Here is a 16,863-nt window from a genome sequence, read left to right as displayed (position 1 = left end):
AGGGAAACCAAAACTACACATTTTAAGTTACGAAAAGCAAACAGCACATTTTATCAATCGAATAAAGGTACAGGGCATTAAAATAAATTTCACATTAAAGTCTGACTGATACAATGGCGCTATAAGTAATCAAATGTAATCACACTTCTCTCTGGGGCTCCAGTAAAACACTGTAATGTTGAGCTGAAAACCAGTGAATTGTGTTTAAGCCTTAGTGACGTAAACACACGAATGTGTGTAAAGTCTGTCCCAGTTCTGCTCTGAACTCTCTGACCCCAACACTTGAACACTCATGCCTCTGTTGCTCATCTACAACAACGTCATCAAACGTCTTCAAGGTACACACTTCGAGAAAGGCTTTAGGGCTTATGGCAAGAACTGGGACGTGGAAAAGCCTGCACATAGCAAAAGCCCAAATATATTTGATGATTTAGAAATCCCAGCCAAGAGAAAACGTCCAGGCAAGAGAGGACGTCTGGTCACCCGAGTTTAGCTATGGCTGCTGGATCAGTGCCTCATGATGGGCACAATGGTGCCCATCTACTGGTTAAGGCTAGTCTCTAAAAATGTGCAATAAGTAATTCACAAGCAGCAGCCATTGTGAAATCACTTGTCTGTACTTTTCACCATGTTCACAGTTAACTGTAGCTAACACACTGCTAGAAACCTCAATCAGACCCAGTGCAAAAACTAAAGATGCAGACGTCAGACCCTAAACACATTTCAGCTGATCGACTCGATATGAACTACCAGTGAAAACTGCGTACATTTGATTTTTCACCAAACTTTTCTTTCCCAGCGTAACGCCTGGAGTTTGATTTCAGCTTCAGTGATGCATAAAGAGTGTACGGAGCGAGTACAGAGAGCGGAGCGCAGCGGGGAACAGTTCTGCTGACACAAACACACGTCTCGTCCCTTTCAATGTTTCGTGGAGAACTTAATTCAATCATTGTCATATTGATCCTGGCAGCAGCCGTTCTCCTGACACTGTCCTGGTGTAACAGCGCTGGTGTTTAGGAGACTAAACGTTATTGAACTCGCAATAACTCCAGCCATTTCCTACATGATATCTGGCAGCCTCTAAGCACGGGCCTCATTCGTTATTCCAAAAGCACTGAGTAAGCACACACCTGCATGATGGGAGACGTTTAGCGCCACAACCACGGAGGCAAATTACAAGCTACATTAGCTCCCTGCTTATTCGGCTTTGATATTTAGGAGTGAACATCGTTTGGAATAAGCCGAGCCATTTCAAGGTTTTTGCAGTTAGTGGCTTGAAATTGATTTATCCGTTATTATAACAGAAGAAAAAAAAAGATTCGGGGCGAAAAGCACCAACAATGAGGGATTTCTCTGAATGGAATTAAAGAACACAACAGTGGCCCTGTGTTACTTTGCCACTGTGTTTATCCCTGCTGGTTTTATTCTGTGCTGAATACACCCTTATATCTGTAACCACTACAAATGCCCTAACTGTATACTGATGTGTACTGGTGTGTCATTAGCACTGGGTTTAAACATAGTTTAAACACTGATTTTACCCATAAGTACCAGGCCTTCTTGCACACCGACTGCTGAGCCTTGGCTGTACCTAGAGCTATTTACTTGCCAACGTAATATCGTACCACAGCTCTTAGAACATGTTGTTGTAGACCACTGTACACTCACTGTACTCTGTACTGTATTCTGTACATGATGTTATAGATGGTTTTCTCTCTATACACTGTTCCTTGTTTGGTTCAGGTGACGACTAGAGGTCCGTTTTGTGTTCTGGCTCTTCTGAATTTACTTCCTTGACACTTTTGTATCAGAGGGACTCACGTGGGGCTTTTGGACCCCAGCTGTAAAAGGTGCTCTATCCATGGGTGGCAGCTGACTTCACTATGTATAGTAGCAGCCATATTGGGTACTTACTCACTACTCAAATAGATACTTACTTAAATTATTTAGTTTCTGTCTTCATTTATATGTTAAAGTTAAAGAAATGTAATATAGATCCCTGACCCATTTATCCACATCACGTTTGTAAACAGAGCTCTGTTTGTCTGTGTCAGTCAGTAGTGCTAAATATCATGATACCGTGCACATAGTGTACATCAGAGATAATAATATATGGCACTCAACACTAATTCAAAAGGGAAATGTGAGCCTTATTACTGACTAAAATTATTTTCAGCATACAACTCAGTACGTGGTGAAAATGCTAATGTGGCTAACAGATAATAAGTCTTTGTCTACTCATTATGCAACACTGTGGGATCCTTTATACCCCCAGAAGGGTTGTGAGGCTCTCTCCGGCGCAGGGAAAAGAGCTGTGTATCCGTATTTTTCCAATCTGTTTACATTAGTGCTGCTCTCTGAAACCAGACACTTTGCCTTTGCCAAAAACTCTATTCACTACAACCCACAAATAAATAGAACTGAATTGTACTGAAATGAATTGAATTGAAAACAGAAAAGAAGCCCTGTGAAGGACTGGCGTCCCCTCCAGGGTGTATTCCCGCCTTGCGCCCGATGATTCCAGGTAGGCTCTGGACCCCCCGCGACCCTAAATTGGATAAGCGGTTACAGATAATGGATGGATGGACAGAAAAGAAGCCAAGCCAATATGTTAAAGTTGAGTGTCAGTTATAGAGTTGCAACGAGGCCTGTTATTTAACAATGTAAATATCAATATTAAACATAATACGATTTCAATTAGAACATAGTTAATCATATTGATCCATATTGATAATATACTTAGGCATCAGCACTGGCCAATACTCCATGCTGTTAACTGAGGTGTCCACAGAAGAAATAAATTTGGTATTGGCTTTTTCTTCAGAGTGTTCTCCATGATGGATCCAAGTGAAGAACTGAAAGGAGATTGGAGATGGTGTGTCTGCTGAGCAGGAGTCGCAGACGATTCAGGGAGATGGGAAATGGCTGATAGGTTGTCCAAAGGCTGGCAGCGTACCGCAGCAAATGGTTTCCGCAGACGACAGTGTGGTGTCTCAGGGAGGAGCAGGAGTCCCCAGGGAAAAGCCTTCGCTTCAGCATTATCATTTACACAGCACAACACAGATCTGTTTCATAAACACATTCCCCTAATTACATGGCATACATTAAGTCATGCTGAAAGATCCCGGCGCTCCGTGGCTCCTGCACCGGCTCAGAGCCCTGGTCTGTAATTAACGGAAAACGGCTTCGAGAGAAAGATTCACCTGAGACTGCAACTGTATAGAAAACAGCACAATACACGGTTAGTAATTGTCCCAATTGTGACCTTTGAAATAGTGATATCGTAGGAGGCTGCAATATGCAGATGAGCCCTTTAGCAAATCAAAGTTTTATTATTAGAGATGCACTGAAATTTCAGCTGAAAATGAACAGAATAATTTTTCTTTGCACGTGTGTGTGAGAATGTAACTGCTGTAACATGCAAAGTGGAGTGGTGCCTGGGAGTAACAGCTGCACAATTTTACATACAGTCAGAAATATTATTATTATTATTATCATTATTATTGTGCTTAGTTTTTGATAGTTTCTTGGGTCTTCAATTACAGCTCTACAGATTTTCCAGAAGAGTTTCTAAGGAAGGACAGGAGTGTATTATGATGTTGTTTTGATGGCACGGTGGTGGTGAGGACTTTGGTGTGTTCTCTCTGTGTCCGCGTGGGTTTCCTCCAGATGACTGTCTGTGAGGAGTGTGGTGTGTTCTCCCTGTGTCTTCGTGGGTTTCCTCCGGGTGACTGTCTGTGAGGAGTGTGGTGTGTTCTCCCTGTGTCTGCGTGGGTTTCCTCCGGGTGACTTTCTGTGAGGAGTGTGGTGTGTTCTCCCTGTGTCAGTGTGGGTTTCCTCCGGGTGACTGTCTGTGAGGAGTGTGGTGTGTTCTCCCTGTGTCTGCGTGGGTTTCCTCCGGATGACTGTCTGTGAGGAGTGTGGTGTGTTCTCCCTGTGTCTTCGTGGGTTTCCTCCGGGTGACTGTCTGTGAGGAGTGTGGTGTGTTCTCCCTGTGTCTGCGTGTGTTTCCTCCGGGTGACTGTCTGTGAGGAGTGTGGTGTGTTCTCCCTGTGTCTGCGTGGGTTTCCTCCGGGTGACTGTTTGTGAGGAGTGTGGTGTGTTCTCCCTGTGTCTGCGTGGGTTTCCTCCCACACTCCAAAAACACACTGCTCAGCTGCATTCAAAACGAGGGTCACCCTCAGTGTATTTCAGAGTGAAAATAAATGATTGATTAATTGCTGGATTTTTATCAAGAACCCAAATGTTTTTTTTAAGTGGTACACTGGTATATTTTATTTGCTGTTTTTCTTGTACATATCTGTTCCTGTTAACACACACATTTATGGAACATTGTAACTAAACCAGATTTTCTTATCTATGACAGTGAGATTCTGATATCTCAGCGCATCACTAATATATTATAAATCAAATCGCATTCACAGTGTGCAGTATAATTGTATACAGATACACATGCATACACACACTCACACACACAAACACAGATGCTGCTGTGGGAAAACAGAGGCTGAGGGATCATCATGGGAACAGCAGCGCTTCCTGCAGTCTCAGGGGAAAGGCACCACAAAAACCACTAAAAGCTCCCAACAGACCCTCTGTCAGAGCAGCAACGCAGACGACGAGCTGTTTTTCTCTGCCACTGTTTTCTGATATAAGATCTCTGCAGAGCCATTAGCTGTCGGAGTGGCGCACCAGCTAAAAATACCAGCCACACACAGCCCCAGTCGGCTGAGTACAGGTACAGCTATTTACGGCACGCCTCTGAACACAGGTAGAATTACTCAGTCTTGACGGGGCACCAGACACGGTTAAAATCGGCGCCTCAAAGCATGCAGCAACACCAGAGCCACGGCTTAACAAACTACAGCAGACAGTAGGTGACCCCACTGTGGAGACCAGAGTGCAATGATCATATCACAGCATTTACTGATGCAAAATGAGATCATACGCAGCAACTACATGCAGCGTGTGGGGTAGAATGGGTACAAACCCCATTATCTTTGGTGCTGTGAAACTGTGTTTTAGTGATGGGGAAAAGACGGAGTGGACTTTGTAATCCTGAACTATCTGTCCAACACCCAACACCAGTACCAGACCTCATCTCACCTCACCAAAACTCTCATAGCTGCCGCAACAATGTTCCCAGTTGTAGCCCCTGAACACCAGATCATGCAAATCCACAGAAGCTAAGCAAGTGTTGGCCATTCTTGGATGGGAGACCTCCTAGGAGATATCCACTCTCCATAACAGTTGACATACGGTGAGTGTACGTTGTCCAGGCCGATGCTGCACATTGGTGGTGGTTGAGACTACCTACTGACCCCTGAAAGAAAATGTAAAGTATTATGGGGGTCTACAAAAGTGCTAAATAAGTTATACTAATTTAGACTAAAGCCTTCCCAGAAGTGTAGCGGCAAAAGGAGCAAAATCCCTATTAATACCATTAATTTCAGAGGAACTTGGTGCATAATGTCGTATGGAACCATAGCATACGATTAAAGGAACACTATGCAGCATTTTTCCCTTAAAAGTACAGCTTTTAAATGATTGTAATGTTCCATGGAGTTATAAAATGGAGAAACGAGCTTCTGTTGCGGCTACTCTGGGTCCTCTGCTGGTTTACTGCACTAAGCAACTTCTGAATCATGGGGAGGAGGACTCTCACAAGAAATGGGTAATACTTAATGGCACATAGCTCACAGGTGGATGGTTGCCTAGCTACAAGAAGAATGTAGCTTGGTATACCCTGTACGGACATTATATGGCGGAGAGAGCAAGGAGGAGAAAAAAAAAAAAAGAGAGAGAGAGAGAGAGAATGAGCGGCCGTACAAGAGTTAAAACAGGACTGAATTTACACAGGAGAGTGAGCTGAAAGAGACCTGAGGACATAAGTTGGAGCAGTAAGTTAGTGATTGTAATAATCAGTTTTTTGAGAGTCACTGAGCAGTGAGCCAGTGGTTTGCAGCTGCTAACTTTAGCCGGATTAGCTCACTTTTCACCTTATACTTCGATTCTGGTAATAATCGCTTTTCGTCAGCTGCCGCGTGGATTAAATGACTGAAGTTACACTCAAGCTTTGTTGAGGACAATGTTATAATCTGGTTTTGAGAGTTACAGATGAACGAGGGCGAGTGCTAGCACCTGCTAACTTTAGCCAGATTAGCTCAGTTTTTAGCATTGGACATCGACTCTGGTGCTTTACTATTGGTTGCTGTGGTTATAACAGCTAGCGTACCACCAATGTCACACTTTATGGTTGTAATAACACGGTCCAGTGTGTATTATGAGTGATTTGAGTGATACACATGTGGTGTGTTCTCCCTGTGTCTGCGTGGGTTTCCTCCGGGTGACTGTCTGTGAGGAGTGTGGTGTGTTCTCTCTGTGTCTGTGTGGGTTTCCTCCGGGTGACTGTCTGTGAGGAGTGTGGTGTGTTCTCTCTGTGTCTGCGTGGGTTTCCTCCGGGTGACTGTCTGTGAGGAGTGTGGTGTGTTCTCCCTGTGTCTGCGTGGGTTTCCTCCGGGTGACTGTCTGTGAGGAGTGTGGTGTGTTCTCCCTGTGTCTGCGTGGGTTTCCTCTGGGTGCTCCGGTTTCCTACCATAGTCCAAAAACACGTTTGTAGGTGAACTGTCGACTCAAAAGTGTCCGTAGGTGTGAGTGTGTGAGTGAATGTGTGAGTGTGTGTTGCCCTGTGAAGGACTGGCGCCCCCTCCAGGGTGTATTCCTGCCTTGCGCCCAGTGATTCCAGGTAGACTCTGGACCCACCGCGACCCTGAACTGGATAAGGGTTACAGACAATGAATGAATGGATAAAGCCCAATCTTTTCTGGAGTGATGGAATTCCATCCAGAACCTCTGGAAAAAGTCAGAATGGTGTTTCTGATCCAGAACTATTCATCCTGCATCAGCACCTGGTCTAATTAATGTTTTTACAGCTGAATGCCATCAAACCATCACCAAAATATTCCAAAAGACCTTCCCAGAGGAGCAGAGGCTGTTACTGCAAGAAAGAGGGTGTGGTGTGAATGAATGTGGATGAGCAGGTGTCAACAAATATTTAAATGAGATCTTTGTGAGTTACAAGTGAATCAAGAGAAAGAATGTTCCAGAAGGCCTTGGTCAGGAGTGAATAACAAATGCGTTCAAAGGCGAGCTGCTAAAACCACGAACAACTGATTGAAGGAGCTGGTTTTTATGAGAGCACTCCATGCAGCTGTTGCAGCACGCTCCAAAAATGAAACAGAATACACACTTCACATAAGCGCCACTCCCCACACTCGCGCTCAGTATCAGAGCCCATTTAACACCTGGCTGTGGGTGAGAGAGAGCACAAGCTGTAGGTGGATGAGGGTCACTCACAGCCAGCAGGATCTGCAGAGAGCTGTGGGCCACCTCCACGTACTGATACTCCAGCACACAGCCAGCGATGCTGATGTAGCGGTGGTCCTCCGGGGCCCAGGAAGGAGGCGGGGTCACTGGGGTCACTCTGCAGCCCGGCCCATTCTCCATCCACCAGGAGCGATGCATGGAGATGTTGAAGGTCATGATCAGGTCCGTGTCCTGCAGGTAAGAGACAAGTGGCCATGAGAACGTCTGCACCATACACCACATACTACAGTCAGAAGTAGAACTGGATAGTAACACAACACCTATAGGGCTGGGTACTGAGCAAACGTTTTTAATACCATATCTATATCAGTACTTATTTTATTATTAAGGCAGGGATTCTTAACTTTGGAGTCAAAACCCTTTTGGGGAGGTGTTGCTTTCACACTTGTTCCTCCAGCAGCGAGAAACAGAACTCACATAGCGCTTTTCCACCAAAGAGGAAGTGTTTTGTTTGTCCTTCACAAACTTATGGCTGACATAAACTGGTCCACAGACAAGTTCATTCCCAGCTGGAACCAAAGAAGCCCTCAGCGTTTGTGGCTGTGTCAAGATAAAGAAACTCCAGAAAGAGCTCAGAGCCTTAAATAAGCTGGACAGGGTCATTTACAGTGTGTTATATAAATAAATGAACAGGAAATAAAACAGGAATGTTTGTGTATTTCTGGGGCTGTGTTTAGTGCGACACAAGGCAAGTTGGCTACATTTCTCCACTGTTCAAACTCAGCAGGTGGCTCAGAACTCATGTATTATATCTCACTCTGATCTGAACCATCTGTAAACAAAGAATAAACAACGGCCACGTTCAGCTCAGGGACGTTATTCCGCCATAGCCATGCTGGAACCGAGCCCCTGCATTGGTTGCCCACTGATGACTGGGTGAAATGTTGGGGGGGGGGGGTTGCTGGAGAGCAGCAAGATGCCAAGAATAAGCAACAGAAACGGTTCAAGAACCAGCGTCCAACTGTAGGGGGCACTGCTAGTTCCCGCTGCCACACACACTCTGTACTAAATAAACACTGAAGGGTTTGGGTGGATCAATCTGTATTGGTTGCATTTTAGAAACTGCTGGACATCACAGGAAGTCACCAGAAGACGTTTCCTAAATTGGGAGCTTGTGTCTAATTAGCTGTGAATGTTTCTCTTCTGCAGATTCTCTCTTGACCGTGGGGCTCGCATGAATTGATCTACCATAGATCTTAGGTCTACCACCACCATAGGTCTACCATAGGTCTTCTCAGATTCACCTGCAGTTTCTGTCACATCACAATCATTTTGTCTAATTGTGCTTGTTTACAAAAATTACCATTTTTATCCTAGACTTCCAACTGTTTTTTTCTAAGTTGCAAACTCATTAAAATGTTATGTTTCAAAGTAATATGTTCAATTAATTACGTACAATCAATTAAGTACACCCCAAATAAGTGTTGAAATGTGTAAAAGGATGAGAAATTTAATTTCCATACCACAATCAAATTCAATGCCCAGATGTTGTCATCACTCAGAATGAATCAAGCTAGAACCTAATCAATGTATTGATTGGCTATGAACAGAGATGGGATCGATCAGTGTTATGCCATTAACTGGCCCATATCTTTCGGCCAGATTTACCAAAGCAAAGGCATCGAACAAGGCTAACAACTGGACACACATTACATGGTGAGGCTAATTGTATATATATATCCTTTCTATGTTCATTACTTAACATATGTAGTTTCACAAATTATCATTTTTCCAACTCACAGAAATTATCTTTATTCATATTTCACAATCAAAAGCAAAATGTAATTAAAATCAACGTGATAATGGAACTTAAAATGGACATAAAATGAAAAACAAAAAAATGAAAAGTTAGCATTATGCTAGCTGCCTAAGTCAGAAAACATGGATATGTTAGCATCTCCAATCACAGTGATGGATCCACATTCTACTGTGTGTAAAACAGATATGACCAGAGGAAAGACGTGACAAATTTTAGTAAAAACAAAAGTGGAGATGTTGAGAGAACTGGGCAAAACCAGGAGAAAACAGCGGAGAAGAAGAGAAACAAGCTAACACAACAAAACTGGGAGAAGAGAAGGAAGAGAACAAAGCTACAACGGCTAAAATGAGAGCTGCTGTGTGCCTCAAATCTCTCTGCTGTTTGCTTGAAAGGAATCTCCTTGGACTCTTGTGGGATTTTGACCAAAAAATATCACAGACATTTTATTAAATTCTCTGAACTGTGTTCCTTTGTGGAAACGGGGGGTGGGGTTAAAATAGACAGTAAGTGTTAACTGTCAATAAACTGTTGAGCTAAAATGGCTGGAGTACAAAAACACACTGGCGTTTTAGTGTTAGCTTTTTCATCTCATGGAAAAGCAAGTTATTTTCTAGCCATTTCAATTATGTATTCCAGCTTAAGCAGAGTATTAGCATTAACTCTGACAGATTTAACAATGTAGGTCAGACAGAGTGCACTCTGGGACATTCCAATCAAGCTAAAATGAACAGGCTTCACCAACAATCACTTTTACCATCTTTAAAGTGATAGGGAAAGCACTCTGCAATTAAAAGTAAGCGAAAGTAAGAGACCACCATTAATTCATTTTAAATCTAGTCAAAACAGCCATTAAGATCAAGTTAATCATGTTGCAGAAAATCTTTTTATGGGCTCTGAAAAAGAAATATAACGTCAGCTTTGATTGGAAATGAAACTAATGAAGGGTGGTCTCTGATTTTGGTTACTACCACACAGTTCGCCATTTTATTACAGAGACAGAGAACGCAGTGTTCGCAGGGCCTTTGTTCCATTTGATCATTCATCAATTTAAAAGCTTTGCTTAACATCTTTCAACCTAATTATTCGCACTGTTTCACTGGCATGTCTCAGAAGACTATTCATTCTGAGCAGTAACGGGGTATTCGCGAAGAGCAAAAGCAAGCCAACTGGTGTTTAGCTTTCACATGGCATTAATTCTGCAAACAAGTGATAGAAGTCCCATTTCTCTCATCTGAACACTGCACTTTTGTGTGCCAGTCTCATCTTTAATCATCCAAAGCACTGGCTTGGGAAGCGTTAGTGATATCCCAGTTCTGTAAACAGTAGCTTATTCGCCAGCACTATGTGAGCAGTCCTGGTCCATATGAGCGTCCAAGACTAGCAGTATTTCCAACTCCAAAGAAACATGTCAGTCGGGCCACTGGGAGAACTCTCCCCCACTAATCCCCCAAATCTTCACGCTGGCCCTCTCCACACCAAAATACACAGCTGATTACACCTGGACCTGAGCACCTCTGGAGACACCACTTGTGATGGGATTTCTTAAGTTCATTCTGCACATGTCACTCCTCAACTACATTTGTTTTCAGACAGAACTGTCCTGTGAATCCTGGCTCACGTTCCAAATGTTTTGATCGCATGGTCGGCTAGGCTGACTAAGAATGACATGAGAGGAGACTCAGTGGGCAGTGACATGGCAGTACTTTGCTGTTGTCAAGGACGCATCAAAACATATTACAGGTGTGATGTATCCCAGACCGCATCTGACGGTGCTTTGAGGAAACAGATCCAGGCACTGATTCTGTGCTGCTAAAGCACCTATGCTAATCCATGTAGCCTGATTAGCCACAGACCTGTGTTCCAGTGTTCTTTTCCGAAATGTTTATATTGTAACTCAGATTATATGCATACATTAAAAACAATAAATTAATAAAAAATAAGAAAAATGTATATGATTTTGTTTGAGGTAATGAAAATATAATAAAAGTAAAACTTTATGGGCAGTGATTCGTGTTTGTTTATTTGAGATTTTTTTTAAAACTTCATGTTTGTTAATGTTTGTTAGCAACACATTTTGGGGGCAGCAGTGAGTGATGTTTGTCTAGTTGATGTTTGTTGGTAACACCTTTAGGGGGCAGCAGTGAGTGATGTTTGTCTAGTTGATGTTTGTTAGTAACACCTATAGGGGGCAGCAGTGAGTAATGTTTGTCTAGTTGATGTTTCTTAGTAACACCTATAGGGGGCAGCAGTGAGTAATGTTTGTCTAGTTGATGTTTCGTAGTAACACCTATAGGGGGCAGCAGTGAGTGATGTTTGTCTAGTTGCTGTTTCTTAGCAACACCTATAGGGGGCAGCAGTGAGTGATGTTTGTCTAGCTGATGTTTCTTAGTAACACCTATAGGGGGCACCAGTGAGTGATGTTTGTTTAGTTGATGTTTCTTAGTAACACCTATAGGGGACAGCAGTGAGTGATGTTTGTCTAGTAGATGTTTCTTAGTAACACCTATAGGGGGCACCAGTGAGTAATGTTTGTCTAGTTGATGTTTCTTAGTAACACCTATAGGTTCAAGTTCAAGTTCAAGTTCAAGAAGTTTATTGTCATTTCAGCAGTATATAGTGTTTACAGTACACAGTGAAACGAAATAGCGTTCCTCCAGGACCAAGGTGCTACATAAGACAATACACAACATTAAAGTGCGACTAGTGTAAAGCTAGTGCAACATGAAACAGTGCACACGCATTAAAGTGCAAAGGACATAGAACACAAAACAATACACAACATTAAAGTGCAACTAGTACAATCTAGTGCAACATGAACCAGTGCATACACATTAAAGTGCAGAAGATATGGCTAAGAAAAATACAAAACAATGTCCCTACAGTACAATACAATACAATGTAATACAAGACAAGGCAAAAACCATAAGTACGGAGGGGATGAGGGAGAGAGACACTGCAATTTAAAGTGTATTTGTGCTGTAAACGGTAACTGGATGTAAACATGATGTAAACCGGATATGTGAAAACATTTACAGTCCAACAGACCAGTGTTTGTGTGAAGTGAGTGTGTGTGTGTGTGTGTGTGTGTGCTTCTTTCAGTCCAGTCTTAGTCTCTAGGTGTTCAGGAGTCTGATAGCATGTGGGAAGAAGCTGTTACGGAGTCTGGATGTGAGGGCTTGAATGCTTCGATACCTTTTTCCAGACGGCAGTAGGTTGAAGAGTGTGTGTGAAGGGTGTGTGTGATCTCCCACAATGCTGAGTGCTTTGCGAGTGCAGCGAGTGGTGTAGATGTCTGTAATGGAGGGAAGAGACACACCGATAATCTTCTCAGCTGTCCTCACGATCCGCTGGAGGGACTTGCGATCTGCCACAGTGCAGTTCCCAAACCAGACAGAGATGCAGCTGGTCATGATGCTCTCGATGACTCCTCTGTAGAAAGTGGTGAGAATTGGAGGGGGGAGATGAACCTTCTTCAGCCTTCGCAGGAGGTAGAGGCGTTGCTGGGCTTTCTTTTTGATGTTACTGGTGTTAGTGGACCAAGTGAGATCATCCGCTAGGTGAACACCAAGGAATTTGGTATTCCTGACAATCTCCACAGCAGAGTTGTCGATGTTCAGCGGCGAGTGCTCACCCCTTGTTTTTCTGAAGTCTACAACCATCTCTTTGGTTTTGTCCACGTTCAGAGACAGGTTGTTCACTTCACACCAGTCAGTTAGCCGCTGCACCTCCTCTCTGTATGCTGACTCGTCGTTCTTACTGATGAGACCCACCACAGTCGTGTCATCAGCGAACTTGATGATATGATTTGAGCTGTGCATCGCTGCACAGTCATGGGTCAGCAATGTGAACAGCAGTGGACTGAGCACGCAGCCCTGGGGGGCTCCAGTGTTCAGTGTGATGGTGCTGGAGGTGTTCCTACCGATCCGGACTGACTGAGGTCTCCCAGTCAGGAAGTCCAGGATCCAGTTGCAGAGAGAAGTGTTGAGGCCCAGTATATTCAGCTTCCCGATCAGATGCTGAGGAATGATGGTGTTGAATGCTGAGCTGAAGTCTATGAACAGCATTCGGGCATATGTGTCTTTCTTGTCCAAGTGGGTGAGTGCCAGGTGCAGCGTGGTGGATATGGCATCGTCCGTTGAACGGTTAGGACGATACGCGAACTGTAGAGGGTCCAGTGTGGGGGGAAGTAGGGTTTTGATGTGCCTCATGACGAGCCTCTCGAAGCACTTTGTGATGACCGGTGTGAGTGCAACGGGACGATAGTCATTGAGGCAGGACACAGAAGAATTCTTAGGCACCGGGATGATGGTGGTGTTCTTGAAGCATGTTGGAACAACGGCGCTGCTAAGAGAGATATTGAAGATATCAGTGAAGACATCAGCAAGCTGGGCTGCACATTCTCTGAGCACTCTGCCAGGAATGTTGTCTGGTCCAGCAGCTTTCCGCGGGTCAACTCTGCATAGAGTTTTCCTCACGTCGGCTACAGTAAAAGACAGCACCTGGTCGCTGGGAGAAGGGGTGGACTTTCTCGCCGTTACATTGTTCTGTGCCTCAAACCGTGCGTAGAAATGGTTCAGCACGTCTGGTAGGGAAGCATCTCCGTCACAAACAGGTGGTGTAGTCTTGTAGCTGGTGATGCTTTGGATGCCCTGCCACATGCGCCGAGTGTCTCTACTGCTCTGGAAGTGGCTGTGGATGATCTGGCCGTGTGCACGCTTTGCCTCTCTGATAGCTCTGGAGAGTTTGGCCCTCGCTGTTCTCAGGGCCGCCTTATCGCCTGATTTGAAAGCAACGTCTCTAGCCTTCAGCAGCACACGCACCTCTGCATTCATCCACGGCTTCTGGTTGGAGCGGATGGTGTTGGTCTTGGAGATGGTCACATCATCGATGCACTTCTCTATGTAGCTGGTCACTGATGATGCGTACTCCTCCAGGTTGATTTTGTCGCTGTAAGTTGCAGCCTCTCTGAACATGTCCCAGTCAGTGCACTCGAAACAGTCCTGCAGAGTAGAGATTGCTTCTGATGGCCAGATTTTCACCTCTTTCAGGATAGGTTTCGATCGCCTGATGATGGGTCTGTATGAAGGAATTAGCATAACAGACATGTGATCTGAGTGTCCGAGGTGGGGGCGGGGCTCTGCTCTGTACGCGTCTGGAACGTTTGTGTAAACAAGATCCAGCGTGTTCGCTCCTCTCGTAGCAAAGTTCACATACTGGTGGAATTTAGGGAACACTTTCTTGAGATTTGCATGATTAAAATCTCCAGCAACAATAAACAGACCATCCGGGTGTGTGTTTTGGAAGTCGCTTATGGCTTCGTATAATTCCCACAGCGCTTGTTTTGTATTTGAATCGGGAGGGATATAGGTTGCGATTAAGTAAACAACGGAGAATTCTCGAGGTAAATAAAAAGGTCTACATCTCACAGCCACAAACTCCACTAACGGTGAACAATAAGCAGAGACTAGCACAGAATTCTTACACCATTCAGTGTTAATATAGACACATAAACCACCACCGCGAGTCTTACCGCATAGCGCTGGGTCTCTGTCGGCTCGAAATGCGGCTAGCCCATCTAGCTGAATGGCGGCGTCGGGAATACTGTCGCTGAGCCATGTCTCCGTAAAAACAAAAACACAGCAGTCTCTGTATTCTCGCCGTGTAGTTCGCTGAAGTTTGATATAGTCCAGTTTATTATCCAGCGAGCAGACATTGGAGAGAAAGAGAGAAGGGATAGCTTGCCGGCTCGGGTTAGCTCTTAGCCTAGCACGGATCCCCCCTCGCTTGCCGCGCTTCTGTCTCCTCTCACACCGCTTGCGTCGTCTCCTTCCCCGGCCGCCGGCATCAGGAAACGTCGAGGCTTCAGGGCTAGGCCTCCGAAGCAAGCGGAGGTTCCGCAGCGTCTCCTGGAGGTCATCGCTGATACTGTAAATTTCCTGTTTGCGATATTGAAGCAGTGTCTGGCGGTGATATATACGTACTGCAGGTGTTCCTGCGTCCATATATTATAAATAAAATGAAAAAAACGTTTTTTAAACAAACAAAAAACCCGCTTGGTTCCGGAGCGGCCGCTGCACACGTGTTGACGCGCGCGCCGCCAGCTCAGAAATAGGGGGCAGCAGTGAGTGATGTTTGTCTAGTAGATGTTTCTTAGTAACACCTATAGAGAACAGCAGTGAGTGATGTTTGTCTAGTTGCTGTTTCTTAGTAACACCTATAGGGGGCAGCAGTGAGTGATGTTTGTCTAGCTGATGTTTGTTAGTAGCACCTTTAGGGGGCAGCAGTGAGTGATGTTTGTCTAGTTGATGTTTCTTAGTAACACCTATAGGGGGCAGCAGTGAGTGATGTTTGTCTAGTTGATGTTCCTTAGTAACACCTATAGGGGGCAGCAGTGAGTGATGTTTGTCTAGTTGATGTTTCTTGGTAACACCTATAGGGGGCAGCAGTGAGTGATGTTTGTCTAGCTGATGTTTGTTAGTAACACCTTTAGGGGGCAGCAGTGAGTGATGTTTGTCTAGTAGATGTTTCTTAGTAACACCTATAGGGGGCACCAGTGAGTAATGTTTGTCTAGTTGATGTTTCTTAGTAACACCTATAGGGGGCAGCAGTGAGTGATGTTTGTCTAGTTGCTGTTTCTTAGTAACACCTATAGGGGGCAGCAGTGAGTGATGTTTGTCTAGCTGATGTTTGTTAGTAACACCTATAGGGGGCAGCAGTGAGTGATGTTTATCTAGTAGATGTTTCTTAGTAACACCTATAGGGAACAGCAGTGAGTGATGTTTGTCTAGTTGCTGTTTCTTAGTAACACCTATAGGGGGCAGCAGTGAGTGATGTTTGTCTAGCTGATGTTTGTTAGTAACACCTATAGGGGGCAGCAGTGAGTGATGTTTGTCTAGTTGATGTTTCTTAGTAACACCTATAGGGGGCAGCAGTGAGTGATGTTTGTCTAGTTGATGTTCCTTAGTAACACCTATAGGGGGCAGCAGTGAGTGATGTTTGTCTAGTTGATGTTTCTTGGTAACACCTATAGGGGGCAGCAGTGAGTGATGTTTATCTAGTAGATGTTCCTTAGTAACACCTATAGGGGGCAGCAGTGAGTGATGTTTGTCTAGTTGATGTTTCTTGGTAACACCTATAGGGGGCAGCAGTGAGTGATGTTTATCTAGTAGATGTTTCTTAGTAACACCTATAGGGGGCAGCAGTGAGTGATGTTTGTCTAGTTGATGTTTCTTGGTAACACCTATAGGGGGCAGCAGTGAGTGATGTTTGTCTAGCTGATGTTTGTTAGTAACACCTATAGGGGGCAGCAGTGAGTGATGTTTATCTAGTAGATGTTTCTTAGTAACACCTATAGGGGGCAGCAGTGAGTGATGTTTGTCTAGTTGATGTTTCTTGGTAACACCTATAGGGGGCAGCAGTGAGTGATGTTTGTCTAGCTGATGTTTGTTAGTAACACCTATAGGGGGCAGCAGTGAGTGATGTTTGTCTAGCTGATGTTTGTTAGTAACACCTTTAGGGGGCAGCAGTGAATAATGTTTGTCTAGTTGATGTTTGCTAGCTGTTTTTTAGTAAAAACACTCTTACAGGGCTGTGTCAGTCAGAAGTTGGGAGCTGCTAGGCACTGGAACCACTAGGAAACCAGAGAGTGATCAGCTGATGACACCACTGTTTAAAATGTATTTTAATTGAACAAAGAAGGCAAAGTAAATTGATGAACT

General features: G+C 44.3%; 1 protein-coding gene across 1 annotated transcript in view; it reads right to left on the bottom strand.

Moving 5' to 3' along the window:
* nkain2 (sodium/potassium transporting ATPase interacting 2) overlaps nt 1–16,863 on the bottom strand; it is a 275,241-nt gene that overhangs the window by 75,434 nt on the left and 182,944 nt on the right. Inside the window, exon 4 of the mRNA XM_066677627.1 lies at nt 7,357–7,557. Coding sequence (XP_066533724.1) covers nt 7,357–7,557 — 201 coding nt within the window. The remainder of the gene's footprint in view (nt 1–7,356; nt 7,558–16,863) is intronic.

This window comes from Hoplias malabaricus, chromosome 7, assembly GCF_029633855.1.
Source record: "Hoplias malabaricus isolate fHopMal1 chromosome 7, fHopMal1.hap1, whole genome shotgun sequence".
Taxonomy (NCBI): domain Eukaryota; kingdom Metazoa; phylum Chordata; class Actinopteri; order Characiformes; family Erythrinidae; genus Hoplias; species Hoplias malabaricus.
This window is presented reverse-complemented; position numbering and strand designations above follow the sequence as displayed.